This window comes from Meles meles, chromosome 6 (genome assembly GCF_922984935.1).
Source record: "Meles meles chromosome 6, mMelMel3.1 paternal haplotype, whole genome shotgun sequence".
NCBI classification, from domain to species: domain Eukaryota; kingdom Metazoa; phylum Chordata; class Mammalia; order Carnivora; family Mustelidae; genus Meles; species Meles meles.
The window spans coordinates 39399659-39425615 of record NC_060071.1 but is presented as its reverse complement, the minus strand read 5'-3'; the positions used below and the strand labels follow the sequence as shown (position 1 = coordinate 39425615).

General features: G+C 36.4%; 1 protein-coding gene across 3 annotated transcripts in view; it reads right to left on the bottom strand.

The window, feature by feature from the left end:
• UNC13C (unc-13 homolog C) overlaps window positions 1-25957 on the bottom strand; it is a 629711-nt gene that overhangs the window by 2476 nt on the left and 601278 nt on the right. For all 3 annotated transcript variants that reach the window (XM_046009970.1, XM_046009972.1, XM_046009971.1), the window contains 2 exons: window positions 4306-4398; window positions 2597-2756 (listed from right to left, as the gene is read on the bottom strand). In XM_046009970.1, the coding sequence (XP_045865926.1) occupies window positions 2597-2756; window positions 4306-4398 (253 nt within the window). The remainder of the gene's footprint in view (window positions 1-2596; window positions 2757-4305; window positions 4399-25957) is intronic.

Below are 25957 nucleotides of genomic sequence, written 5' to 3'. Positions count from 1 at the left end.
GGAGGTATGATCTTCTCACTGATATAGGAGTAGGATGGGGTGGGGAAGGGTTGTGGAGGCTAGACCACGGAAAGCAGTAGTTCTTGCCAGAAGCTCTATGCCTTTTGATAGAACTTTTCAGAATAGAAGTTCTATTCTCTTTTCTTTACCTTGGACTCCTGGCCATGCTGTTATATCTAGGAGCCTTTTCTCAGGGGAATACACAAATCTACCACAGACAACAAGACTATTCACAAGATGCCAAATTAGATCCAAATCTCTAGAGTAAATCAGTTCCAGCAGAGCATGCTGCTTCCGTGCTGGTTCTTTCTGATGGCAACAGTTAGACACCTGTCAAGTGTGGGGCTGAGGATGGCCTAGACTAACAACAACTTGGCAGTGCAGAACTGAGCATAATGAAGAAGGCTGAGAGGTAATACACTGAGAATAATCCTCCCCTGCCCCTTATTTTACTTCACCCTCAGATCTCCCTGACTTTCTATTGAATGCACATCTGTTCCTCAGCAGTAGGAGCTTCCAAATCCCTTCCTTTTCTAAGTGACTTTCTTAGATCAAACATTTTGCAGAGACCCAACTTTTGTTTCTGGGCAACGCTGATAACTGAAGTGTGTACTTATTTTAGAGACAACCTGAAATAATGTGAAAGAAAATGGAGGCCTGATGGGTAAGAACAGAATAGCAAAATCTGATGGGAGCCAGATCTTCTTGTGGATTAAAATGCACCAAAAGGCTGCCTTTTCCCAGAATTATGCATGGTTTTACGACCTCACAGTGTTATATCTGAATTTTGCGTGGTTCAAGTAATTCCTAGAAACTTGTAGAAGACATTTTAACTGATCAATTTGTGTGTGTGTGTGTGTGTGTAATTTAGAGGAGTACATACATGGAATCTTGTGAGCTGGTTTATTAGCAGGGATTTTGAATACGGTTAATCTATTACAGCCATTTTAAGAGATGTGGTAGGATGGTTAAGTTCTAATGAGTGGTAACAGAGTTTAATATTCAGAATTTACTGTGCTGAAAAGTCTCTGGGAAACTAGGGATGCAAAACAAACAAAGAACCAAGCCAGTGAGAAAGTATTTAGGTAAGCTAAGCATGTTTGCACTTGTAAACCCCAAGGGCTTGGTCCTCCTTTCTTCTCTATCCCTGATAGATTCATCTAGATTTATGAAATTATATCTGTATGCAGATAATTCTCAAGTTAGATCCAACTATCTATTTGATAGCCCATCTGCAATGTCCCTTAGTCATCTCCAAATCAATCCATTCAAAACAATCTTTGATCTCACCTCTTGTCCCAATTCTCCCACCTCAGGAAATCATTATCTATGCAACTGCTTATGCCCCAAACCTAGAGGTCATCTTCGATTTCATTCAGAGCCAGATAACGTCTATTTGCCTCAACCAGATATACTTTCCATCCTTCTCCTTGTACTTTGCAAAAGAATGCTGACCTGTGAGGACTGTAACAGTAGAGTTTCTTCATGCTGTGGCTTCCTGTTGGTTTTAACCAAAAGGAAGCTCCTTCAGGAAATCAGAAGTAATAGGATGAGGTCAGAGTCTATTTCCCTGGCCCCTCATGTGTGATGCTGTCTCTAGGGTACTGTTTGCTTCCAGAGAAGGCCCCTGCTCCTTTTGAGGTGGTTGATGACACGTGAAGTCCCCCCCCACACACACCCTGGTTATAGTAACTAATCTTTATTTTCTACATGCACAGTAGGGGGAGTAGCCTGACCCCTACTAGACCCAGTTTATATCACTATGGCTTATAGCCCTTCAGTTCTCACAGCCTGGTAGATTCCTTTGTAAATAAGGCTGTCTTGATGAAATATCCTAAATTAAGTGTTTTCAGAAGCCTAGCTTATATACTCTTTCTTTCATGGGCTCCCTCCAGTCGACTGCAAGTTCTATTCTAGTATATAACCACAGTCTTTCCCTCTCTCTACTACTTACCTACTTCCATTTCCCTCCTATCAACTGTCAATCAGTATTCTCTCTTGCCTTGACTACTCTCTTGACCACTACAACAGCCTTCTAACTAACTCATCTTTCCATGTTTGCTCTTGTTTTCCTATCATTTTTTAATACAGTAAACAGAAAAATCATTTAAATATATAAATCAGATCATTCACATTCTTATCTGAAACGTCTTCAAATTGAGGCTTCTCTGAACACCCACTCTAGGCAGCCAATCAACCAACCTATTATATCAGCCTGTTTTAGTTCTCTGTATAGTATTATCCTATGATAAATTTTTACTTATTTGTGATTTTGATGTTTCTCATCCATGACGTTCCTCATTTCCAGAAAGTAACTTCCATGAGAGCAGAGACCTTTTGTTGTATATACCAAATTCCTCCAATAGTGCTTAATGCATGGTGGGCACTGGACAGCTACTGAGCAATGGAAGGGAACTAAAACCGTAATTCAGCTGTCTTAATTTGCTGGGATGAGGGATGAGCAGGAATACATCAGCCTATAGGTTTTGCTTTCCTTATCAAAGCCCAGTACCATTCCCACCCTAATCCCCTCAATAAGTTTAAGCTCTATAATGGCTATTGCCTGGTTGAATGGGTGAGTGGGGTCCCAACTTACAACTGAAATGTTTCATTGTACTTTGGTGACCATGTGTTGCTTTTTGTCTTCGTGCCTTGTTTTCTCTTCTTGTCCCCAAGGTTAGGTCCCAGTATACAGACTTCCACAAAGGGCCGGAACATTGCAGTGGTCTGCCAGTTTAGGTCATTAATAGCTATCACTAAAAACCACAAAGGAAAGGAATGCAAAGTGTTAGCAAATAAATGTGTGGAATCTTAGCCTCCTCATTGGTCCTTAGAGTTAATTTTTTTCTTAGAGTTAATTTCTTTTTAATGATGTATGAAGCCATAAGTTGCCCTTGATAGTGCTGTAACCCCACTGATAAACACGTGCGCGTGCACACACACACACACACACACACACACACACACACACATAAAGCAATTTACTCTTCTGAATGCACACTTGACTGAGCTTTCAGTTCTAAACTGTGTGGCATCGGTGTAGTGAAAATTTAGCTAAAATTGAAATGACATTTTTTACTAATGAAAAGTTATTCTTAAGTAAAAATGTGATTTTTTGATATCAAAAATGAAAATATGTTTATGAAACACCTAAAGAAATATACAGAAAATAGGAGATAGTTTAAAATAAAATTTGTAATTTTATCAGTAAGGGGCAATGATATAATATTTTGGTATGTATGCTTTCAATATTTATATTAGAGTGGGAGCAATTGTAGTCTTATGAGTAAGTTATATTTTTAAAGTCTATCGTGGATATCTTTCTAATTCATTATATATTTTCAAATTGCAAATATTCAACTATATGGATATTACATCCTATATTTAACAAATAACTTACTGTTATGGCTGTTTCCTAATTTCAGGCATCATAAATAATTCTTAAATGTACATTCTTACATGTATACTTTTGTCATCCTTTGAAAAATGTTTAAAAATATATTATAATTAAAATACTTATTGTAAAAGTTCACAACTTTGGGCATTTGATATGTAGTATCAAAATATTTTTGAAAAATATTTAAAGACACTGGCAAGTGTAGGCATGTCCGTTTACCAACACTGTAAGTAATCCATTATAGACTATAACTGTGTTACTTTTATAATGCAAGCATACATCAGGCAATGCAAATTTAAAATGTGTCAGAAGGCCATGGTTTTTAATCAGGTGGATACTGTGACTAACTCTATAATAGTATAAAACAGGATATGGTTTTATTGAGCAAAATTAACCACTAAATTTCACCTTTGAAATATCTGCAGCATTCAGATTATATTTTTGCAATCTAAAACCAATAGATTGAACTAGTCATTAAAAAGAAAAAAATCAAGTCTGTTGTTGAAAAATCACATAGAAAAAACAAGAATATAGGTAGATAATGTGAATGGTAAGAACATAGTGACCCAACATAGAAGACTTGACAGGTTATGGAGCCGACCATAGCCCTAACGTTCAATGTACATACTAGCATCAACAAGAGAAAATGTTCAATGTATGCCAGTTTGAAATGTAATCTCCAATGTATTTAAATCATCTAGATACCTCAGATAATATAGCTAAATATCTGGGCCATTGATATTTTTCAGTTTTAGATCAAAAATTCTGGTTTCATGAAAAAATTATGAGCATGCCCTAAAATCATTACATGTTTTTAAAAACAGATCTAAGAAAAAATTACATTTTTTATATTATTGTAAAGGTTAAAGTCTACTAGGCTATTTGGTCCATCTGGACTTGATACATACCTTTTACAGTGACTTTATGCTCTCCAGTTCCCGGGGTAGCGGTGATGTCCACATGAACAGATATCTGACCCACTGAATCTTTGGAGGGGCGACCTGCAAATGAGCAGACATTTACTGGCTCAAACTTTCAGGCTACTTTAGTAATAGACAGGTACATTTTCTGCATAAGGGACTTTAAAGTGAGTTCATGGAAATGAATGGTTCTTTTGATTAATAGCACATAATAGGTATCGACAAATGTTCACAAAGTTAAATTTGCTCTTCAGGGTTGAAGCGTTGGTATACACATATTTAGCCCACTGAGCTAAAATTTTATATTATAAGACACTGTGTTAGGGGCACCTGGGTGGCTCAGTTGGTTGAGCGACTGCCTTCAGCTCAGGTCATGATCCCAGAGTCCTGGGATCGAGTCCCACATCGGGCTCCCAGCTCCATGGGGAGTCTGCTTCTCCCTCTGACCTCCCCTCGCATGCTCTCTCACTCTGTCTCTCTCTCAAAGAATTAAAATTAAAAAATCTCTAAAAAATTAAAAAAAAAAGACACTGTGTTAGTACTTGTATGGTTAGAAGAACTTGCACTTGCCTTACTAGGCCCAATTAAGCTCTCTTCATTGTTTATGTGCAAAGGTGTGTTATTGCCTTTCATGCCTAAAAGAGCTTTTCTTTTTCTTTTTTTTTTTTTTTAAAGATTTATTTTTTTGACAGATAGAGATTACAAGTAGGCAGAGAGGCAGGCAGAGAGAGAGAGAGAGGAGGAAGCAGGCTCCCAGCCAAGCAGAGAGCCCGATGCGGGGCTTGATCCCAGGACCCTGGGATCATGACCTGAGCCGAATGCAGAGGCTTTAACCCGCTGAGCCACCCAGGTGCCCCTAAAAGAGCTTTTCTAATGTGCCCTACCAAAGCAGTAGGGCCACAAAGATGACTCTGTAGAGCTTCTACTTTCATGAAGCCCACAGTAGACCAGGAGAGACCAACCTATGAACACATTGCTGCAATACAGTGTGACAAGTTCTATAATACATATTTGCAAGGTCTATTGATGGTATAAAAAGGAGTAGTTCATTCCCCTTCATAAAGTTTACTCAAGAGTTGACATGCTGTATTGGAAAGTCCCTGTGATTTGGGGTCAGATAAATTTAAATTCAAATCTTGGTTATACCACTACTGGCTCCCTGATCAGATTTTGCCATATTCTCAAGTTGGTTTTCTTATTTGTAAAATAAGGATAATAACACCAACCTCTTAATATACACACATGTATTACCATCTATGAACATACATATTTTATCACAAATAGGAGCATATGTTCTAACTATCCTTTACCCTACCTTTATCTTTTTACCTAAAACTTCATAGATTATTCCATTTCAATATGTATAAAGTTATCCCTAGATAGCCTGGAATAGCACAGCACTAACTACAAAGTAAATGTTCAATGAGTAGTTGCATGAAAATGAATCACTAAAATGTTTACAAATAATTAAAACATGGAAATATTTAAAACATTTAAAATAATGTTTGGCCTTTACTCCATTATGTGAATATACTACAATTTATTTAACCACACTTTGGTTTCCAATTTTTTGCTGTCAGGAACAAACTATAGTAGGTATTTTATTATTCATATTTATAAGTTTATATTCTATAAGTGAAATTTACTTGTCATAGTAGGTGGGACTCTAATTTTGTCCCATAGAGATTTTTTAAAGCAGATTCTCATTCATTTAAAATTTTTTAATTCCAATGTAATTAACATAGAACATTATATTAGTTTCAGGTATTATAATACAGTGCTTCAACAATACTACGACACTACTCAATGCTATCATAAGTGTACTCTTTAGCTCTTTCACCTGTTTCACCCACCCCTCCCCACTATCCATCATTTTGTTCTCTGTAGATAAAAGTTGGTTTTTCACTTTGTCTCTTTTTTTTTTTGTCATTCGTTTTGTTTTCTAAATTCCACATATGAGTAAAATCATATGGTGTTTGCCTTTCTCTGACTGACTTATTTCACTTAACCTTATACCCTTTAGATCCATCCATGTTGGTGATTCACCACCAAGTTGGTGATATATAGGATAGTTTTATGTTATCCCTAAGTTGGTAATAACCTTATGAAATGAGATCCTCCTCTTCAAGAATGGAATATAACTTCCTATTATTCAAGTCTTCTGTGTACTTCAATTATGTTTTACATTTTTCTTTGTGTGAATGGTACATATTTTTAAAGGCTTTTTTAAAAAAAATATTTATTTGAAAGAGAGAGAGCACAAACATGAATGGGAGGGGTGGAGGGAGAGAATCTCAAGTAGACCCTTGCTGGGTGCAGAGCCCAACATGGGGCTTGATCTCACAACCCTGAGTCAGATGCTTAACTGACTGTACCACCCAGATACCCCAAGATGTTACATATTTTTGAAAGCTTATTCCTAGTTTATCTTATCCTATTTCAAATGGGACCACTTCTTCCATATATTGATAATAAGGAGGCCAGTGATGACTGTATGTTAATTTTTTTATTTATGCCACTGAATTTTTTTTGAGAGAGAGTGAGTGAGAGATAGCAGGGGCAGAGGGAAAAGGAGAGAGAGAATCTTAAGCAGGCTCCATGCCCAGGGTGGAGCCCAAAGAGGGGCTCGATCCCACAACCCTGATCATGACCCGAGCCAAAATCAAGAGCCTGAGGCTTAACCAACAGAGCCATCCAGGTGCCCCCCCAACTGAATTTTTTAATGAAAAATGTGCCCTTAATTCTTTTGAGTGTCACACATATATAATAAATTATCTTTAATCAGTGAAACATTTCAGTTTTCCTTTCTAGTTTTTATGCCTCTTATTTGCCTTTGGTAATTTTATTGGCTTGTACTTCTATTATATTACGTAATAGTATTTAAAGTAGATATGTTGTTATCCTCCATTTGGCTCTCTAAATTCTTTTTCCACACTTTTCCACTCTGCCTTCTGTCCTCAGAGGCTGTCTGACAATTTCAGTGATGTCTTCTATACTCTAGTGTCTATTTGGGTCTGGCCAAAGGGAAGCCCTGGCAAGAGATTAAAAGAAGGGAAGAAAGTCACATCAGATATTTATTTCTTTGGTCACCTTCCTGTGGGCTTACCTTAGGCTGACTGAATCCTACAACTAAACATCATAATTTCCTTCAAGCAACCCTCACTAGGTGACAATATTTTTTCGAGTTCTAGTTGCTTCCTCCTCCCTTGTTACTGTTAACGCAAAGAGTAGTTCAACAGTTCACTATTCCTTCTGGTTTCTTTATATCCCCTGCCCATACCTTTCTATGTAGTTTATTAAATACTTTGCAAATAATCTTAATTGGGGTGTGCCACCTGTTGGGACTTTGGTTAACAGAGTTAATGTTTTTGATTTGCTCATAACTTTAATGAAAATGCTTCTAGTATTTTCCCAATACTCCTACATGGAACAATGAGACAGTCTTTGAGGGAGGAGCAGGCTAAAAATAGACATGAATTTCTTAGGAAATATTACTCATAGAGGAGAAAATCCTTAAGGAGGCTCCTAAAGGCTGAGTTGGAGTTCATCTCTTAGACAAAGTCAAGGAAATAGCATGAGAGCACATGCATCAGACAGAATGGCGCATCCTGGAAACTGCGAGTAGCTTAGTATGATGGGACACAGATGAGGGAGTAGTAGCAAGAGGAAAGCTTTAACAAAATGTTGGTACCCTGAATGCCATTTGGAAGTGTTGAGATATTATCTCAGAGCTGCAGAGAAGTCTCTTAAGTGTTTGGTTCTGAGAGGCATAGTCAGATTTATTTCTAGAAATAATTCCTCTCGTGTGAGTAAGAGATGGATCATTGTCATTACTCCATTCTCTTCTGGAAAGACCATTGCATCTCACTGTACCATGAATCAAGTCCTAAAACCTAGCTCTTTCTTAGGATGCTTCTGATGACCTTTTACTTGATCCATGTTGTAGGTCCGTGCTGTTCACATTAGTCAATTCTTGAAAACTTTCTTCATGTTTTCACTAAGAAAACCACATGTTGTGGACAGCCTTTCTCTGTTATCTTATGAAGCCCTATCCAAACACCTCTACTATAAAAATATCTTCATTTCTTTATCCTACAAATAAGCTGCAATTATGGTCTTGATTTCTTCAAATGCTAAAAATCCTGGGCAGTGGAATCCTACTGCTTTGATTATGCAGATGGTCTCACTCACTCATTAACGGATAATTAAAACTCCATGAACTTTCATTTTCTTGTTTTTAAAGTGGCTATAAAACCACCTACCTGGCAACACTGTGGTGAGGCTAAAAAGAGATAATTAAAGAATACAGAGAATATTTTGAGCCTTGCATTTAACAGCTGCTAGGAAATGCTTCCAAGTTTATTATGACAATAATTCAATTCTTAATAAGGGAATATTTCAAAATTATTAAATTCCTTTAAGATTCACGCAGAATGCCCACATATAAAAATTATGAAAAAAATATGGACATTATGGTTATCTAGATCAAAGACTGTAAGAAGATAAATCCAGAATGATGGACAGTCTGCCTAGCAACCTTGGAATTTTACTTCCTTCACTCAGACTTCCTGGGTTGAGTAGAATAGAGATGGCAGATTTTTAGAGCCCTCAAATGTCTAATAAGGAAGTCTTCCTTAAAATGTGAGACCACTTATTAACCAAGAATCTGGTGAGATGAGTTTTCTTAATGAACAAAGGTTTTTTTAATTGATTTTGTAGCTATTGCTGAAATCACAGTTGATGGGAAAGGTCTCTAAGTGACAGTGAAAATGCATGTATCTAGTTTGCGTATTTTCATTGTTTTACTAAAGAGCTGAGCCTGCTCAGTGCTTGGGTTTGTGGTTAAAACAGATGTGGCTTGTCTTGCATGTATTCTTTGAGCGATGATACAGCAGTGGCGGGTTTCTGCCCAGAGCAAACATCATGAAATGGTCATCAGGCAAGTTATTGATTGAACGTGTTTATAACTTAGGAAAGCCTTCTGTCAGGACCTCGCCAGGAGGTGTCATTTCTTCGTTTGAGTTTCTAATCACCAAGATAATTTAAAGTCTTTAATTGTGTTACAGAATTTGAGAGATTTTTATAGCAGGGAATATTAAAGTTCTAATTAGGGAACTTGGGTTTCTGTTTGCTACCTTTATTTTGGAGGAAAAATTTTACACTTTCAAAACAAGGAACAGCTTATGAGACTTGCCCAAAACCTTTCAAAAGGTTTAAATGCACAGATATAAGTTTTCCCTTTTTACAATTGCTTTTCTGCCATCTTCTACATGTACCCACTGTGTGTGTGTGTGTGTGTGTGTGTGTGTGTGTGTGTGTTCCCTAAAGAGAAACAGACAGTTGCACTGGGAAGAGAAAGACATTAAAAATCATACTTATGTACTCAGCAGTGAATGAACACTTCTGTGAAACTGCCTGGGTAGAGTCATTTATACTAGATCTAAAAATACACATTTCCCTTTCTAACACAAAATGTGAAATTTACTGCTCAATCAAGTCAAACGTAGGCTTGAGAACTGACTTCTTAATGTGTCACAACCCAAAACAAGTGGAGTTAAGAAGTAGTTTAAAAGCGTTTATCATTGATTGCCATTATTGCTTTAATAGTCATGCTGTGTACGATTGTCTCTTTAGGACTCTAGGTCCTGCTTTCATGGCCAGCTGCTTATACCACCCCCTAGAAGCCATGCTAATGCCTGGTATTGTAGTAAATTATGTAGTGTTTTTTTCTTTTTAACTATATTCCATAATGGCAGGGAGATTCTATTAATATTAAGAATCCATACATTTTATCTCCAATTATATAATAAACTTATGATGTTATTTTGATAGATACTAAAGGACCAGTCATTGATTAAACATGCCAGCAGTCCTCACTTCACATGGTGTGATGGGCCTAGATTCCAGCTCCCATAGTTTAGTAAAATAACACCCCTGTCCCTACAAATAGGTTCAGATTTCACTTATCATGGTGTAGTAAATGTGTATCATTGTACAAAGTATACACTTTGCTGCTAGTTTTTTAGTCCACAAATCACTACATAAATAACAGAGATGTCATTAGTGATCAATTACATTGTTTCTTTCACAGTCTGCTAGTATTTACCTCTTCAGTTTACACATACAGCAAAGGGTGTAGTTGTGATGCTGCCTTCCCAGTGATGAACCCATGTGACATTTTACAAACATGGACAATCAAAAGAGGGGACTGACCAGCAAAGATGAAAGGACGGAAAAGAAATAAAAAGTGATGAGGCTGGAGTGAAATTTGCATAGAATGTAAATGAACTAATGGACAAGGTTATTGAACTTGGGAATGTTGACACTACCACTAACAGAGAGACTAGAGAAACAGACGGGGAACTCAGTGAACGTGAACTTACTGGAAATAGATGAGGCAGAAGATGAAGATGTCCTAGTGGAAGCGACACTGGAGGAAAATCTTTACACTAAAGAACTCTGAGAGATGTTATGATGTTGAAAGTAGAAAGGATACATTGTCAGTAATTGACCCAAACTTCGGAAGGGATATGACATTCTATCAAGGAGTGCAAAAGATGCTTGCTCTTTATACTTACATGATGAGATGAAAAATGCAAGTACTAGTCAAACTACTCTTGATTAAGATTTTCAAAAGAAATGAAACACTTCAATTCTCAATGTTTCTAGTATTTCCAATTACAATGTATCAAGTGTTGTACTATTTTTTCATTTGCCTGTATAACTGACAGTAAAAAGTCTTGTTTCTTCTGACAATGTTTGCAAGAGTCACAGTAGAATCCCAATTTTTCCTGTTAATTAGCAAAAGTGCTTTGCACAGATACAGTTTGCACAATTATTTTTAAAGTCCTGCATCAGTGTGCAAAGTCACACTGTGTACATATATCTGCGTTGACTTATTAACTACTTTTGCAGGTGCTAAACTATGGAAGCTGCTTACTTAAATCAGATGTGGGTTACAGGTGTGTTATACTGGCAAGATATTTTTCCTCCTATCTGATAGGTTTGCTATAGCCCTGAATCTGATTATCCATGTACATGGTGATAAATGTTGATTGCCTATCCCAGGATTTTAAAAAAAAAGGATTTGGAAAAAAGCATTTGAAGAAAATATATATTATTATATGTGCTGCCGAAGTGAGCACTGAAGAAAATATATATTGATCAGGCAGTTATTTCCCCAAAAGAGAAAGGCAACATATAAGAGATTCCATTTCCCATGGAATGGAATATGGAAATCGCCTAATATGCTGCTTTTTATTAACAAATTTTATGATAATTGAATGAAAATTTAATCAGAGGCTATGCCTGTTACATAATCTTGTCTATACAAAATCCATAGGAATTAGACACTTGTGTCTCAGATCAACACCTGAGCCTCTGGAATGTGTCCTTTGTCACTGATGTTAGTAGCTTAGACTTTCCCCTTCAGGAATGAAAACTGCTTATGTGAATAAACATTGGCAAATGGTGTAGGACTTCTTTATCTGAAGTCCTTTTAAGAAGAGCAGCTCTTGAGGATAAAAGATCCTGAGTACTATCAGATTATGATACTATTATATAAGCATGCTAATAGAGTTAGTCTCCCATCTTTTATAATTTTAACATGCACTGTGAGGGACTAAATAATATTATAAACATTTAGAAATGATTATTCATGTGATAATTATCTCCACATCCCCAATAAGCATTCTTTAAAATGTTAGATGAAAAATACTACAGCTGCTCAAGTGACCACTCCATTTTAGCCAAACTAGCTAAGCCTCTGAAAAGGGGCCTTGAATCTATTCTCATAGCTCTTTGCTGGGACCCACAAAGGGAAGGCATAGGGACTTCATGGGGGACGACCATTCTGGCAACGTCCCAGTTGAATATCAGAGCTGACAGGTCTACAACTCAAGGTGGGAGTAACCTACCTCCATTAAGTTCTCTAAGTTGTTAAACGACCTTAAAGATGGTAAGGTCAAATAAACCAGGAAGTGGCTTTATTAACTTGAACTCCTTTTCTTCTCTGAGCCCTTCTTTTGCTTTCCTCTGTTTCTTCTCCATTCTTTTTTCATTACCTCCACAATATTTAATATATATTTGAAGGAATGCATGGTAATCATGCATGGCTATAATTTTTGACCACTTATGTGTGGCAGGCATTGTGCTAAGTGCTTTAGTTAGAAGATCTTGCTTTGATATTAAAGGTGATATGTACATTTTACAGATGGTGGAACTGGGGCCTATATGTTACCTGTCCAAGTCACTAAATGGGAAAGCTCGGGTTTGGTCTCAGATTTCTGGTTTAGAGGGTCTGGTGTATATGGTGCTGTGATGTTCATTAAACACTACTTTTCTCCCAGCACTTACCCTTTTACACATCAAAGAGGAAAAAGCAAACTCTGTCTTGGTGTTTTGCTTAATGGCATTTAAAGTTTTGCTGAACTAGGGAAGCCTGGGTGGCTCAGTGGGTTAAAGCCTCTGCCTTTGGCTCAGGTCATGATCTCAGGGTCCTGGGATTGAGCCCCGCATCGGGCTCTCTGCTCAGCAGGGAGCCTGCTTCCTCCTCTCTCTCTGCCTGCCTCTCTGCCTACTTGTGATCTCTCTCTCTATCAAATAAATAAATAAAAATCTTTAAAAAAATAAAAATAAAGTTTTGCTGAACTAAAATGTAGAAAAGATTGAAATCAAAGAGAAACATCACACTATATAGACAAATAGCATCTGGATATCTTATGATTATGTGTTTGTTTGTTTGTTTTTTAAAGATTTTATTTATTTATTTGACAGAGAGAGGGAGATCACAAGTAGGCAGAGAGGCAGGCAGAGAGAGAGGAGGAAGCAGGCTCCCTGCTGAGCAGAGAGCCCGATGCGGGGCTCAATCCCAGGACCCTGAGATCATGACCTGAGCCGAAGGCAGCGGCTTAATCCACTGAGCCACCCAGGCGCCCCTGATTATGTGTTTTTATGTGATAACATTAAGCTTGCATTTGCAACTTTTTATATTAAATTCCACAGTATTTTACCTATCAAATTCCAGTTATCATTCAATATGCATTTAAATTAATTTTGCTTCTTGGAACAATATGGTTTCTTAGATTTCTGTGCTTTATCCTTAAAGTTACTACTAACTGAAATGTTTTTTTTTTCTTTTCTTGAAATTTTCTTTAAGTTCCAGTTATTTAATGTAGAGTGTAGTATTGGTTACAGGAGTAGACTATAGTGGTTCCTCATTTATATATAATACCCAGTGCTCATTTCAACAAGTGTTTTCCTTAATGCCCGCCTCACATTAGCACATTCCCCACTCCCCACCTTCCCTCCAGCAACCCTCAGTTTGTTCTCTGTAATTAAGAGTCTCTTATGGTTTGCCTCCTCTCTGTTTTTATCTTATTTTAAATTCCACATATGAGTGAAATCATATGATATTTCTTTCTCTGACTTATTTGGCTTAGCCAAATACACTCTAATTCTATCCACGATGTTGTGAATGGCAAGATTTCTTTATTTTTAATGGCCGAGTAATAGTTCATTGTATATATGCACCACAGTACTAATTGATAATTAGTCAATAACCACTCCCCACCAAGTCTCCCTGGGGAACTGCTTTCATTGTTAAAATAGCTGGAACACTAGGAAATTGTGATGTCATTTTTTACTTTTTTTTTTTTTAACGTTTAGCACTTCTTTAATGTTCCATTACATTATTTATGTGCTTTCAGTCTGTCTTGCTTAACAAAATATAAGCTCTGTGAGCAAATTATCTTTGCCCTGGTCACAGATCTTTTTATTTTATTTTATTTTTAAGATTTTATTTATTTGACAGAGAGAGACACAGCAAGAGAGGGAACACAAGCAGTGGGAGTGGGAGAGGAAGATGCAGGCTTCTTGCCGAGCAGAGAGCCCAATGTGGGGCTCGATCCCAGGACCCTGGGATCATGACCTGAGCCGAAAGCAGAGGCTTTAACCCACTGAGCCACCCAGGCACCCACCCTGGTCACAGATCTTTAGTGACTAACACAATGCCCAATACATAGGAGGCACTTAATTTTTGCCGAATACATATAGTTATAAAATTCGAAAGAAAGGTTAAGAATAATGCTTAAAGTTCAAGTTTGAAGTTCTAAAGAATAATTATAAATGATAAACTGGTTTTATGACTTGGGAGTTTTATTGTTATCTACCTTTCTATTTTGATTTGCAGATTTTAAAAAAGAGATAAAGTATTATAGAAACAGTTGAGATTCCAAGAATACTTCTTCCTGTCCCCATTCTCCATTAGTGGATTCAGAATTTATATCTTAAATGTTTTATACTTTTACTGGTCAATTTATAAATATTATGCATTTATAATTATATTATTCAATACATTTAAAAATATTTATAAAAGGTTCTGAGTATGATTTTATATCTTGGTTTTAGAGGTTTAATAAGCGTTGCTATAGTTCATTTATAACCTCTGTATTATTTTATGAATAGATCATTATTTATTCACATATTCCCCTATTAATGATTATTTAGGTTGTTTCCAATATCTTGTTATGTAGCAAATGAAGTAACAAAATAGCAAGGCAGTTTCAATAGCCTTTTTTTATCATGTCTCCTATTGAGATTTTGATCAGCATTGCGCTGAACTTATAGATTTTTGGGGACTTTGATGATATTGTTGTGTAAGACATGAGCACAGTACTTTGCTCTGTTCATTCACTTATTTTCTTACATCTTACGTTGAATAAAATTTCATGTTTTTTCCTAGAGGTCCTATACATATTTTGCCAAATTTACTTGTAGGTATTTTAATTGTTTCATTGTTTTAAAGGACTTTTAAATTTCATATTCTAATTGGCCACTCATGAGCAAAGGAATGCTGTTGAGGTTTTATGTTGATTTTGTAAGGAAGGATCTTGTTAAAACTTTTTATTCTAATAGTTTACAGATTTGCTTATGACTTCTATGTAAATAACGTCTGCTTTTAAGTTTTTTTCTCTTTTTCACTTCTGTTTTTGAGTAGAGAATTAATTTTATGTATTTGTACCTTGAAATAAAAACTTAACATGGACAATATGTAAAGGGAAACCCATGAAACTTGTTTGTACATATAACTATAAAAGCTAAATGAAATACTGATAAAATACAACCCTTTCACCAAGTACAGCTTATTTTAACTAGGAAAGGTTTGTTTAAACTATAATCATAATAAATATAACTAAAAAATTATCTCAAATTCTGAAAAAAATTTGATAAATTTTAGTGCCCATTCATAACAAAAATTTACATAATTCAGATTTTAGGCATGGTTTCTAAATGTGATAAAGAATATTCCTTTTAAAACAATAACCAATATCATACCCACATGTTAATTATTAGAAATCTCCTTTTAAAATTCAGAGCAAAATGAGAATAATACAACGGTCTGAAAATTTATATGAAACCAATGATTTAAAAAATAGAAAGTATTGTTTGGGTCCTAGAAATGGCAACAATTTTTTTGCAACCTTATGTTTGTTAAAAAACAAAACAAAAGAAAACAAAACTAATGTTTTTTCTTTAAGAGAGCTTCTTGAATTAACTTGATGAGATAAAAATCATAAGAAATGAATAGTTATATGATTTTGAATGACAATATATATCATTCTCAAAGCAGCAAAATAAATGTGTGTGTGTGTGTATGAATTTCTCACAAAGAGAAATTTGTGAGAAGTGTGTGTGTGTGTGTGTGTGTGTGTGTGTATACCCGGAAATAAACCTAATTAAAAATGTGATAAAACCGGGGCGCCTGGGTGGCTCAGTGGGTTAAGCCGCCGCCTTCGGCTCAGGTCATGATCTCAGGGTCCTGGGATTGAGTCCCGCATGGGGCTCTCTGCTCAGCAGGGAGCCTGCTTCCCTCTCTCTCTCTCTGCCTGCCTCTCTGTCTACTTGTGATCTCTCTCTGACAAATAAATAAATAAAATCTTTTAAAAAAATGATAAAACCATGAAATTTGATTCAGGCATAAAAGGATAATTATAAATAAAAGAAAAATATATCTCTAGCATAAAGATAAAATACATTAAGGATGGTCACTTATTTGCATATTTAGTTATAGATTTACTGCAATTCTAATCAGATTCCCAAAGGCTTTTAAAATATATATTTTCTTACAGACTCCAAAGCCCACTTGGAAATGCATTTCTAATAGAAACTAAGAACTTATTAAAAACAGAACTTATTAAAGGGAACTAAGATCTTATCACAACTTATTCAAGGAAGTACCTAAGAACATATTTAAAAGGAAAAATTAAACTTGTTCTTATAAAATATTAAAGCATTTTATTAAGCCACAGTAATTAACTTGGTCTAATTCTGGACTGTAAGTAGACAGAATAGGGTAAGAGGTCCAGAAACAGAATTCCAGTATAATTAAGATATCAGTGGCAAAGGGACCATTGGTGGGAAAGGGGGAGATGACTCAATCTTGTAGAATTGACTAATACCGGGGGAAAAAAGTTTAATTTACATCCTCACCATATATCATATACCAAAGATAAATTCTGATATATTTAAAAAAAAAGTTAAAATTGAAAAATCAAACTAAAAGAAGAATATAATATAGGCAAATTTTTATTTGATATTTGTATGTGGAAAGACTCCTTGGACTTACAGAAATAAATCACGGATGAAAGCACATTGAAAACATTTGTAGGTCAAAAGATATCATAGGCAATAATCAACTGAGAATATGTTTACAACAATATTACAGAGAGTTACTCTCCTTAATTTATAAAGCAATCATATAAATTGATAAACTCTAGGATGCCAGTAAATAACTGAATATAGGTCATAACCAGACAATTCACAAAGAGAAATTCAACTACTTTATATTAAAAATGCTAGGGATTTAGTGAAAAATCTAAAATTCTAATCTGCTTTTGATGGGATTGAAAGTTGGAACAAGCTTTTGTTGGAAAAATACTTGAGTATTACATACTTTCTAGATATTCACAACTTTGGGTTTAGGATATTCATAGTTGAATTCTATTCAAAATGTAATTCTAAATACATAAAAAAATTTACATTTATAATATTTTTACGTTTATAATATTAATTGAAAATTGAGAAATTTAAGTATTTTGGGGAATAAGCAAATTATGAAATATCGTCTATGTGACTGGATATAAGTATGACATACTGACAAAGAGCAGATAATACCATGTAAAATACTTAGTTTGAAATACTGTATGGAAAAGATACACTTGCATATAAAGCTCCTGAAGTATTTCTAACAAATATGAATATCAAAAGTTGAATAGTTTCTTTAAGATTTTGTTTATTTATTTGACAGAGAGATCACAAGTAGGCAGAGGCAGAGAGAGAAAGGGGGGGGAAGCAGGCTTCCTGCTGAGCAGAGAGCCCGATGTGGGGCTCGACCCAGGACCCTGAGACCATGATCTGAGCGAAAGCCAGAGGCTTAACCCACTGAGCCACCCAGGCAGCCCAGCATATGTTACCTTTATAATCAAAATAAAATAAAGGTAGTCAAAACAAGGTTTTAAAACTCATATTAAGGAAGTTTGATTTAATATTATTTAAAATACAAAGTTTGTCAATAAATAGGAATTTTAAACTCCCAGTTATAGAGGTTTGAAATAATACATCCATGTATTTTTACAGAAGAGTTTGATAGAGATTATAAATAGCTGAGTCAGGATCCCTACAAGTTCCTCCAGAGTTAACTTGGGTGATCAGAGTTCTTTGGTCGGTAATCAGCTCACTTTAGGGTACAGGTTGAAACGGCACCTCCTCCTACTTCCCCGCCATCTTGACTCCCCCCCTCCAGAGTTAACTTAACGATGTTCTCACACCTCCTCCAGTTGGCACCTTCTCCTTTTCCAACCTTGGTAACACCATTCTTCCTGCCATCCAAGCTCAAATCATTGAAAACCCCATGGGACTTTCCCTCTGCTTTGTTTACTGATCCTAATAACCAAATGTTGTCTGTTACTCTTTACATAGTTTATTTGACTCAGTCTCTGCTTCACCATGCTACTCTGTTAATTTAGGATCTTTTCACCACATCTAGAGAGCTACGTCACCTTCCAAGAAATCATCTTGTTTTCATGTATTTCTGTTGTATTTTATAGAACTTAGCAGGACTAAGCTTCCCAAGCTACAGATTCCATCTTCTGACTCTTCTCTGAAAACCAAGGGCTCCTGTTGCTTTGACAGAACATTCCAAATTCCCCTAAGTAACTCATGGCTTTAGAAATTCTGCCTCCATTAATTATAATCATATTCCTCTCTCACTACACTCAGCAATGTTCCTTTTCACAAACCTTTATTCCACATTTATATCCTGCTCCCCTCCAAGCTTTGCCGTCCTTCTCTGGCTTTCCCAGTCACTCCAGTCTACATTATTTACTGTCACTTGGAGCCACTTCTGCATTTCTTATTCAATACCACTCACTCTGGCAATTGATAATATTCTACCTTACCATGTATTCCTATTTTCTCTCCTACCAAACATTATTGCATCAGATGTTACAACAATATTAAAATAGTTTCAATGTTAAATTAAAATGAAAACTATAGTTGTCTAAAATGTTTGACAATATCTGCTGACAAAGCAGGTAGGATTTTTGATGTAAAAAAAGTCAGTTGGAAAGTAAGTTCTGGAGATACAGCGTTGCTATGACACAGGGCAGAGAAGGTAAGAGCTCAGTCTCTGGACCGTTTTATCTGGATTTGAATGCAGGCTCCACCATATATTAGCTGGGTGACCTTGGGCAAGTTATGTAGTCTCTCTGTGCCTTAATTACCTCGTTTTCAAAAACAGAAATAATAGTAGTACTTGCCCATTAATATGCTACAAAGATGAATTGCATTATCACCTGTAAGGGACTTAACAAATGTATATGGCTTATAGGAAGTCTTTCCTATAATTGTGGTTGTTTCTTAAAATATTACACCAGTCCTCTCCTTTGACCTAGAAATTTCCTTTTTTCTATTGAGAAAATCTTCAATTTATCTTCTTCTATGAATCTGTCATACAGAAATACTTGCATAAATATACAAAGACATGACTGACTAAAGATGTTAATGGAAACATTTTTACAATGGTCAAAAAATCAGATAAAATAAAAAAATATATATACAACCTATATAAGTAGCAAAATAGGAAATATAATCATATTTCATTGTGAAATATGAATGTGCATTTAAAAAGTGAAAAAAATCTGTGTATAAGTTATGAAAAGATAAGTATGAAAAATCAAATAGCCTAAAAGTATGTACATTATCCAACTAAGGGGGGTAAAGAAAGATGAATATAAGTTTTATATTGTGTATGACCAAAAGTCTGGGAGAATAAATAGAATCAGCAAAGGGTATTAGCTCTTACATATGAAACACTTTCAAACCACCTGATTTGATTTTAGTGAGCATCTATCACTTGTTAATTAAAATGTTTCCATATATAAAAAGAAACCTAGAGTAGGAAAATGAAGATGATGAGTTCATTTCACTGACTTACAATCCTCTGTTTTCCCTAACAATGAGAGTGCACGCTTTTCTGATGTGGCTGTCATTTTGAGCAGGATGTTATCCATCCTGCCGAGCAGATATCATGACCAAATTGCTGAATGCAGCATGTGAGCAAGTAATTGAACAGTGTTGAGAGGAAAATCAGTAATATGCATTGATGGGTAGATGGACCCATGTCCGCAGTGATCCGGTAATAGATACCTGGATGACAGCAGAAGACAGAGCTCACTTCCTTGGGGTAATCAGTCCGGAATGCTCACCCGGCAGAATATTCTGAAGCAGCAGTAAAAACCATTCAGTTTGCTGGGGATAATGGAAAGATCCCAGAGATGACCATAGATACCAATAGTAGGTCTGAGGACTCATTTAATAAAAAAGACTTTATTGCAGGCCAAACCATGAAGAAATAGAAACTCATGTTGAAACAGTAAAATGTAACTTCCGCATCAGTTTGGAGCAGCTACCCTGCAGGAGGCGGGTACACACAAATTAACTCCTTTGCAGAAAAGGCAACAGAGACTTAGTAGTGCAAGGCTCTGACCTTTTCATCAGGAACTGGTCTAATCTAATGTAAGCAGTATGGATAACAAGATGGAAGAAACTGTAACGGACAGACTAAATAGTATTTGTCAGAATAGAAATAAGAGAATAGTTATGGTTCCACTTCCCAACAAAGTGAACATAAGGGACTTAATGAAAGAACCCCCTGGTCCCCACTGCTACAATTCCTTTTCTTCTTCTTTTTTTTTTGGAGGGGGGAGGCTTATTACTCATTCTACAGTACTGAATAAGACTTTGAACTTCGAAATCTGGAATGTGTAAAAACTGAGTTACCTTACAGATTTTAAAAAATAAACAATTTCTTCATTTGGTAATTAATTTATAAAATCTCCCACTCTGGAGGTGCTGTGGGGGGAACAGTCCATGAATTGAATGCATTACATTCCCTACCTTCAGATAAGTGAAATAAAATATATACTTAAATAACTGTATTTGAGGGGAGCCTGGGTAGCTCATTCAGTTAAGTGTCTGCCTTCTGCTCCGGTCATGACCCCAGGGTCTTATGATCAAGTCCCACATCAGGCTCCCTGCTCAGTGAGGATTCTGCTTCTCCCTCTTCCTCTGCCTGCCACTCCCCCCTGCTTGTGCTCTCTCTTTCTCTCTCTCTCTCAAATGAACAAATAAAATCTTAAAAAAAAAAATAAACTGTATTTGCAGATAACTATTTTTGTAATCTGAAAGATTTGGGTTTGAATCCTACCTCTGGCATTTACTAGCTATGGCCCTGGCAGTCATTTTACCATCTCTGAGACTCATTTTCTTTACCTCTGGAACTGAAATAAACAAACTAATGTTTGTTTATAAATATATTTAAAAATGAGATAACACTGACTGAACTCACTGTTTAACACATATTAGGTGCTTATAAATGTTAATTTCTTTACATTCTTTCATTTTAAATTGGGTAAAACGATCTATTTACTTTTTGTTTTAAAAACTCATATTTAGAGCAAAAAAAGTTATCTTAAAGACAAATATCTGGATTACATTGATATGATTTTAGCTTTAGATTTAAGCAGAATTATTTAAACATCTACTCTTTGGTAATGTGTATTTTCTTCCAAAAACTTTGAACTTCATCTGACAAGTAAAGAGATTTTTTTTTCTAAAGAATGAAGGGAGAATACCTATTTTTGAGGGGACTTTAAGTTTTGAAGTAAACACACATAAAAATATAATATCAACTGTTTGTCTGAAGCCATCAGGAACAAAGCAAAGAGCCTCAGAAATGATTCTCCCAAACTGTATTCTTTACAACTATATTACTATAAAGACTTTGTAAGTTCAAACAATGTTGAGGAACTCCCAGGTTGGGTACAACACTAAAAATTATTTTTCTTTATAAAGAAAACATTACATTTGACTCTGATAAATGGAGAAACACAGATAAGAGACTGTGTTCTGAAGGAATTTAAATACTGGCTTCTAATAATTTCCATGGCCCAGTGCCTCCCTGTGTCCTGTGGCTTGCTTCTAAACTGAGACTTGCTAGCATTCTTATGATTCATTCCCATTTTTGTTTAAACTATTTAGGATTATACCTCTTTCAGAGCCAATCACTGGTTGCCTTCAAAATGCAGAATTTGGCATAAAACTGGACACTACTGTCCTAAAAATCCATCCATCCATCTGAGGCTGAAGTCAAATGCCATCTTCTTCATGAAGCCCTCCTTGACCACTCTACCAGGAAAGTTTCTCCTCTGATACAACTTCATTTATCATTCTTTCAAAGCTCTTAATAGTTTTTACTTTGATTAGAGTTATTGGAATACAAACCGCTCATATTTCTAATTCAGTAAACTATAAACTTCCTAAGGACAAAGGATTTTAATACATTCCTCTGTATATCTGTTATGCCTTCCCCAGTGCCACAAACTTGGTAAGGGCTCAGTAATGGAATAGAGAGAAAGGACAAGAACGCAGGCTCTGAAGTCAGATGCCAGAATTATCCAGCTTCTAACTTAGGGTGTGATTTTGAGCAGCTCCTCAATCTCTCTATTCTTGGTTCTTCATCCAAAAAAAAAATGGGATAATAATAGTATTTACTTAATAGTGTCATTATGAAGACTGAACAGTATAAAGTACTTTGTGGAGTGCCTAGCACATAATAAATGCTCAATAAATGCTAGTGGCTAACACTTTCTCTGAAGTACAGTCTCCTCAAAAGCATTTGCATTCAGAACTCTGGGGCTAGGTAAGGCATTTGAGTAGCTAAAGTTTATCTTTCTAAAAAAAAAAACTCAAAGTTGACAAAATGACAAAGTTTGACCCCCTAAGTTCCCCTGAGGAGCCCACAAATGGTTCATATGATTCCTATAGTATACACTATGGTAATTCCTATGGTAGTATTTGAGTGACAACCAGCCTTTGATATGATCTACTGACCAAATATGGGACACATTCATTCTTAAATTTGTCAACAAACTCTTTCAAATTAAATGTCTCTTGTGAACACTTGCAAAACTTTATAAGGTTCATTGTATAATATTCTCATTCTGAATAAAACTCTTAAGCCTTAGGTTCTTGCTCAAATTTGTGCTGAAAAGTAAGATGATTCAACCATGTGTTCAATCAGAGAAATGTAATCTGTGGTCTGGGGAGTCCACAATTTCTGTTATAATACTAAATAACGATAGAATATATTTGCTTAATCAATGTACTTAGCTTCTATAGTAGAATTTAAAAAAAAAAATCTTTTCACAACAGAGGAGAGAGGCAGCCCGGCCATGACATGCAGGGGTCTTGCAGACAGATACTCTATGCTTCCCAAAGATGAAAGAGACCACACTCTGCCCAGGGGGGTACAGCACCCAGCTCTGGCTTATTCTCCCTATCTGCAAAAACTTATTATCAGGAGTTTCAGGCAACATTGACCCAGTGTCCAGGAATAATGTTTACACTCAGCAGAAATGTTCCTGAATTTTGCCTCTTAATCAAAGGAAAAAGAGAAGGAGCATGTTGCTTGGAAAGTATTTAAGCCTTGAAGTTACATGGGTCTGACCAGTTCCTACCCTGTTCTAGCTCCATCCTAACTGACTGAAACTAGCATTGAGTCACTCATTTATTCATTCATTCAGGCATCCATCAAACATATATCTCAAGCACTAAAAGTGGTTGAAGTCCATGATTCCCACACATTGTGTTCTACATTAAAAACATCTGAGAGCTTTTAAAAACATACATATGGACTCCATTCCAAGCCAGTAGGATCTCTGGTAGAGCTCCAGCATTTATATTTTTTAAAAGTTCTGTAGGTGGTTTTGGTTCTGCCAAGTTTGGGAACTACAGATACAGCAGCTCCCAAGTGAGAAACACAAACCGTTGTAGGAGCTCATACGCTCAAGGAGAGGTAGCAAAGTAGATGGGCACTCACGAGCTAGTGGGATTTTTGCGATGTTAGGAAAGATAGGGGACTTGGAGAGCACATAATAGAACACTTAACTGAGACTAGGGGTGAACTGGCTCAAAGAGGGAAACCTTCATCTAGTACATGGCTCAGAAGTTGAATATCGAAGCCCAATTTCAGTGCTCTTATTCTGCACCGTTTAGCTGACATTTTCCTAAGAGTGGCCCCTATTAGATTTCAGTCATCTGATCCAGAGTAGGGGTGGAAGATGATGCCTTGCTGACAGGCCTGAATGCAGACTGTTTGACCCTTCCTCAGGAACCACTGTTGACTTGTGTCTCTGAGTTTCCCACTGATGGCCTCGCCCTCCAGCTTTGCTACCCAGCAGGTGCTGTGGCCTGCGTCTCAGGCAGTGAGTCCTAACCACAGCTGGGAACAAACCCCTGACAAGGTTCCCTCCCGATGAAGCCTCTTTAGGAGTTGAGGAGATTACCCATCAACACAGAGAACAAAGATTTTTCAGATTTAGGTAGGCCTTAGGTTTGGATCATTTATTAGGCTTTAGCCTCTACTTTTTCTTAAGGTCTAGGAGGGGCCCATTTTGTTTGATATTTCTCATGCTATTATGACCTTTCTCTTCAATGAACTCTCAAAATAACAGCATCCATTAGCAGCAACTCCATGTCCTCCAGGACACCGCTGCCATAGGACCGCCTTGTATTGGCAATGAAGGAGGTGTTGAATGAGAATATTATCTCACCAGAAATAACATGGTCTAAGAAGGACTTTAGAGATGAAAGAGCAGAGAGAAGTCTGCTCTGACAGGAGTGACTTCTTATTTTCTGGAATCAAGATTTAGAACGAGAGCTGCTTCTACGGAATTGGAGAGTCAGGGGAACACCTTAAGGATATGGACAGTAGTGATACCAAAGACTTATAATGCCCTAGTCAAAATAAAGTGTGTATGAGCAAATCTGCACCTAAACTTGGAGGTACTGTAGCCATGACTACATTAATTTTTAAAGAATCAATGCAATTTCAAACTCATAGTTGCTTTTCTTGAAAAATAACTGTAAATATCCTACTACAAGTAGTAGATCCATGGTTAAATAGAGTGTGGCTTATCTGTATGGTGGGAAATTGCATCTTTAAGACTTATACTTTTAGAGATGTTTAATGATGCTTAAAGGTGCTATATAATGTTATTAGGAATAAATCAGACAACACTATAATGTACAATATGGTGTATACAATGCCAGGACACTGACCATAATGGGGGCCAGCCTGTCCAGTGTAGGATTAGAAAAAGCCAACTCCATAAAGAGATGGGCAGGGTTCCATGTCTCTGATCAATAAGCTGAGGGTTAAAGCATTGGAAGTAGATCAAAGGTCTGAAAATGTGGGTATGAAGCTCTGGGATGAGAGGACATCAAAGTTTAGAATAAGTATGGTTGAGCACTTAGATTTGGTAGTAAAGACAGTGGACATGCTATGTTCAGGAAGTCAGGTAGAGAAAAGTCATGCTTAGGAGTGAACTTTCTAAAAGGTCTATATAAACAGAAAAGTTCTTTGTATCTTTACCATCCATGTAGGAAGGGATTTGATATTCTGTATATGGCTAAGAAAGAGTGCAATGCTACAAAAGGTTCTGGTATCAATTTGACTGTGGAATGATAAACAGCCATATAAGCATCTTTCAATATATAGAACAGGCATATTCTTTCAAAGTTGCCAGTAAAGTGACTTTCTAAACCTGAGATATTTTTCTTATTTAAAATTCAAGAATCAGGGACACCTGGGAGGCTCAGTGGGTTAAGCCACTGCCTTCGGCTCAGGTCATGGTCTCAGGGTCCTGGGATTGAGCCCCATGTTGGGCTTTCTGCTTGGCAGGGAGCCTGCTTCCCCCTCTGTCTCTGCCTGCCTCTCTGCCTACTTGTGATCTCCCTCTCTATGTCAAATACATAAATAAAATGTTAAAATTCAAGAATCTATTCCTTCAAAAATATATGAAGAAAAAAATCAGTAACAGAATTCTGGGAAGGTGGTTGAGAAAGTGGCAGCCTAGTTTTGGGGTCTTCCTAAATCCACAAAAGACCAAAAAAAACAAACACCTATGTAAAACATCTACCATGAAACAGGTGCCAAGGTAGCCCTATGAACCCCTAAACATAAAGATGGATGGAGGAGACATCACCAACAGCCGCGAGGCCATTGTGTAACTGGAGAAGC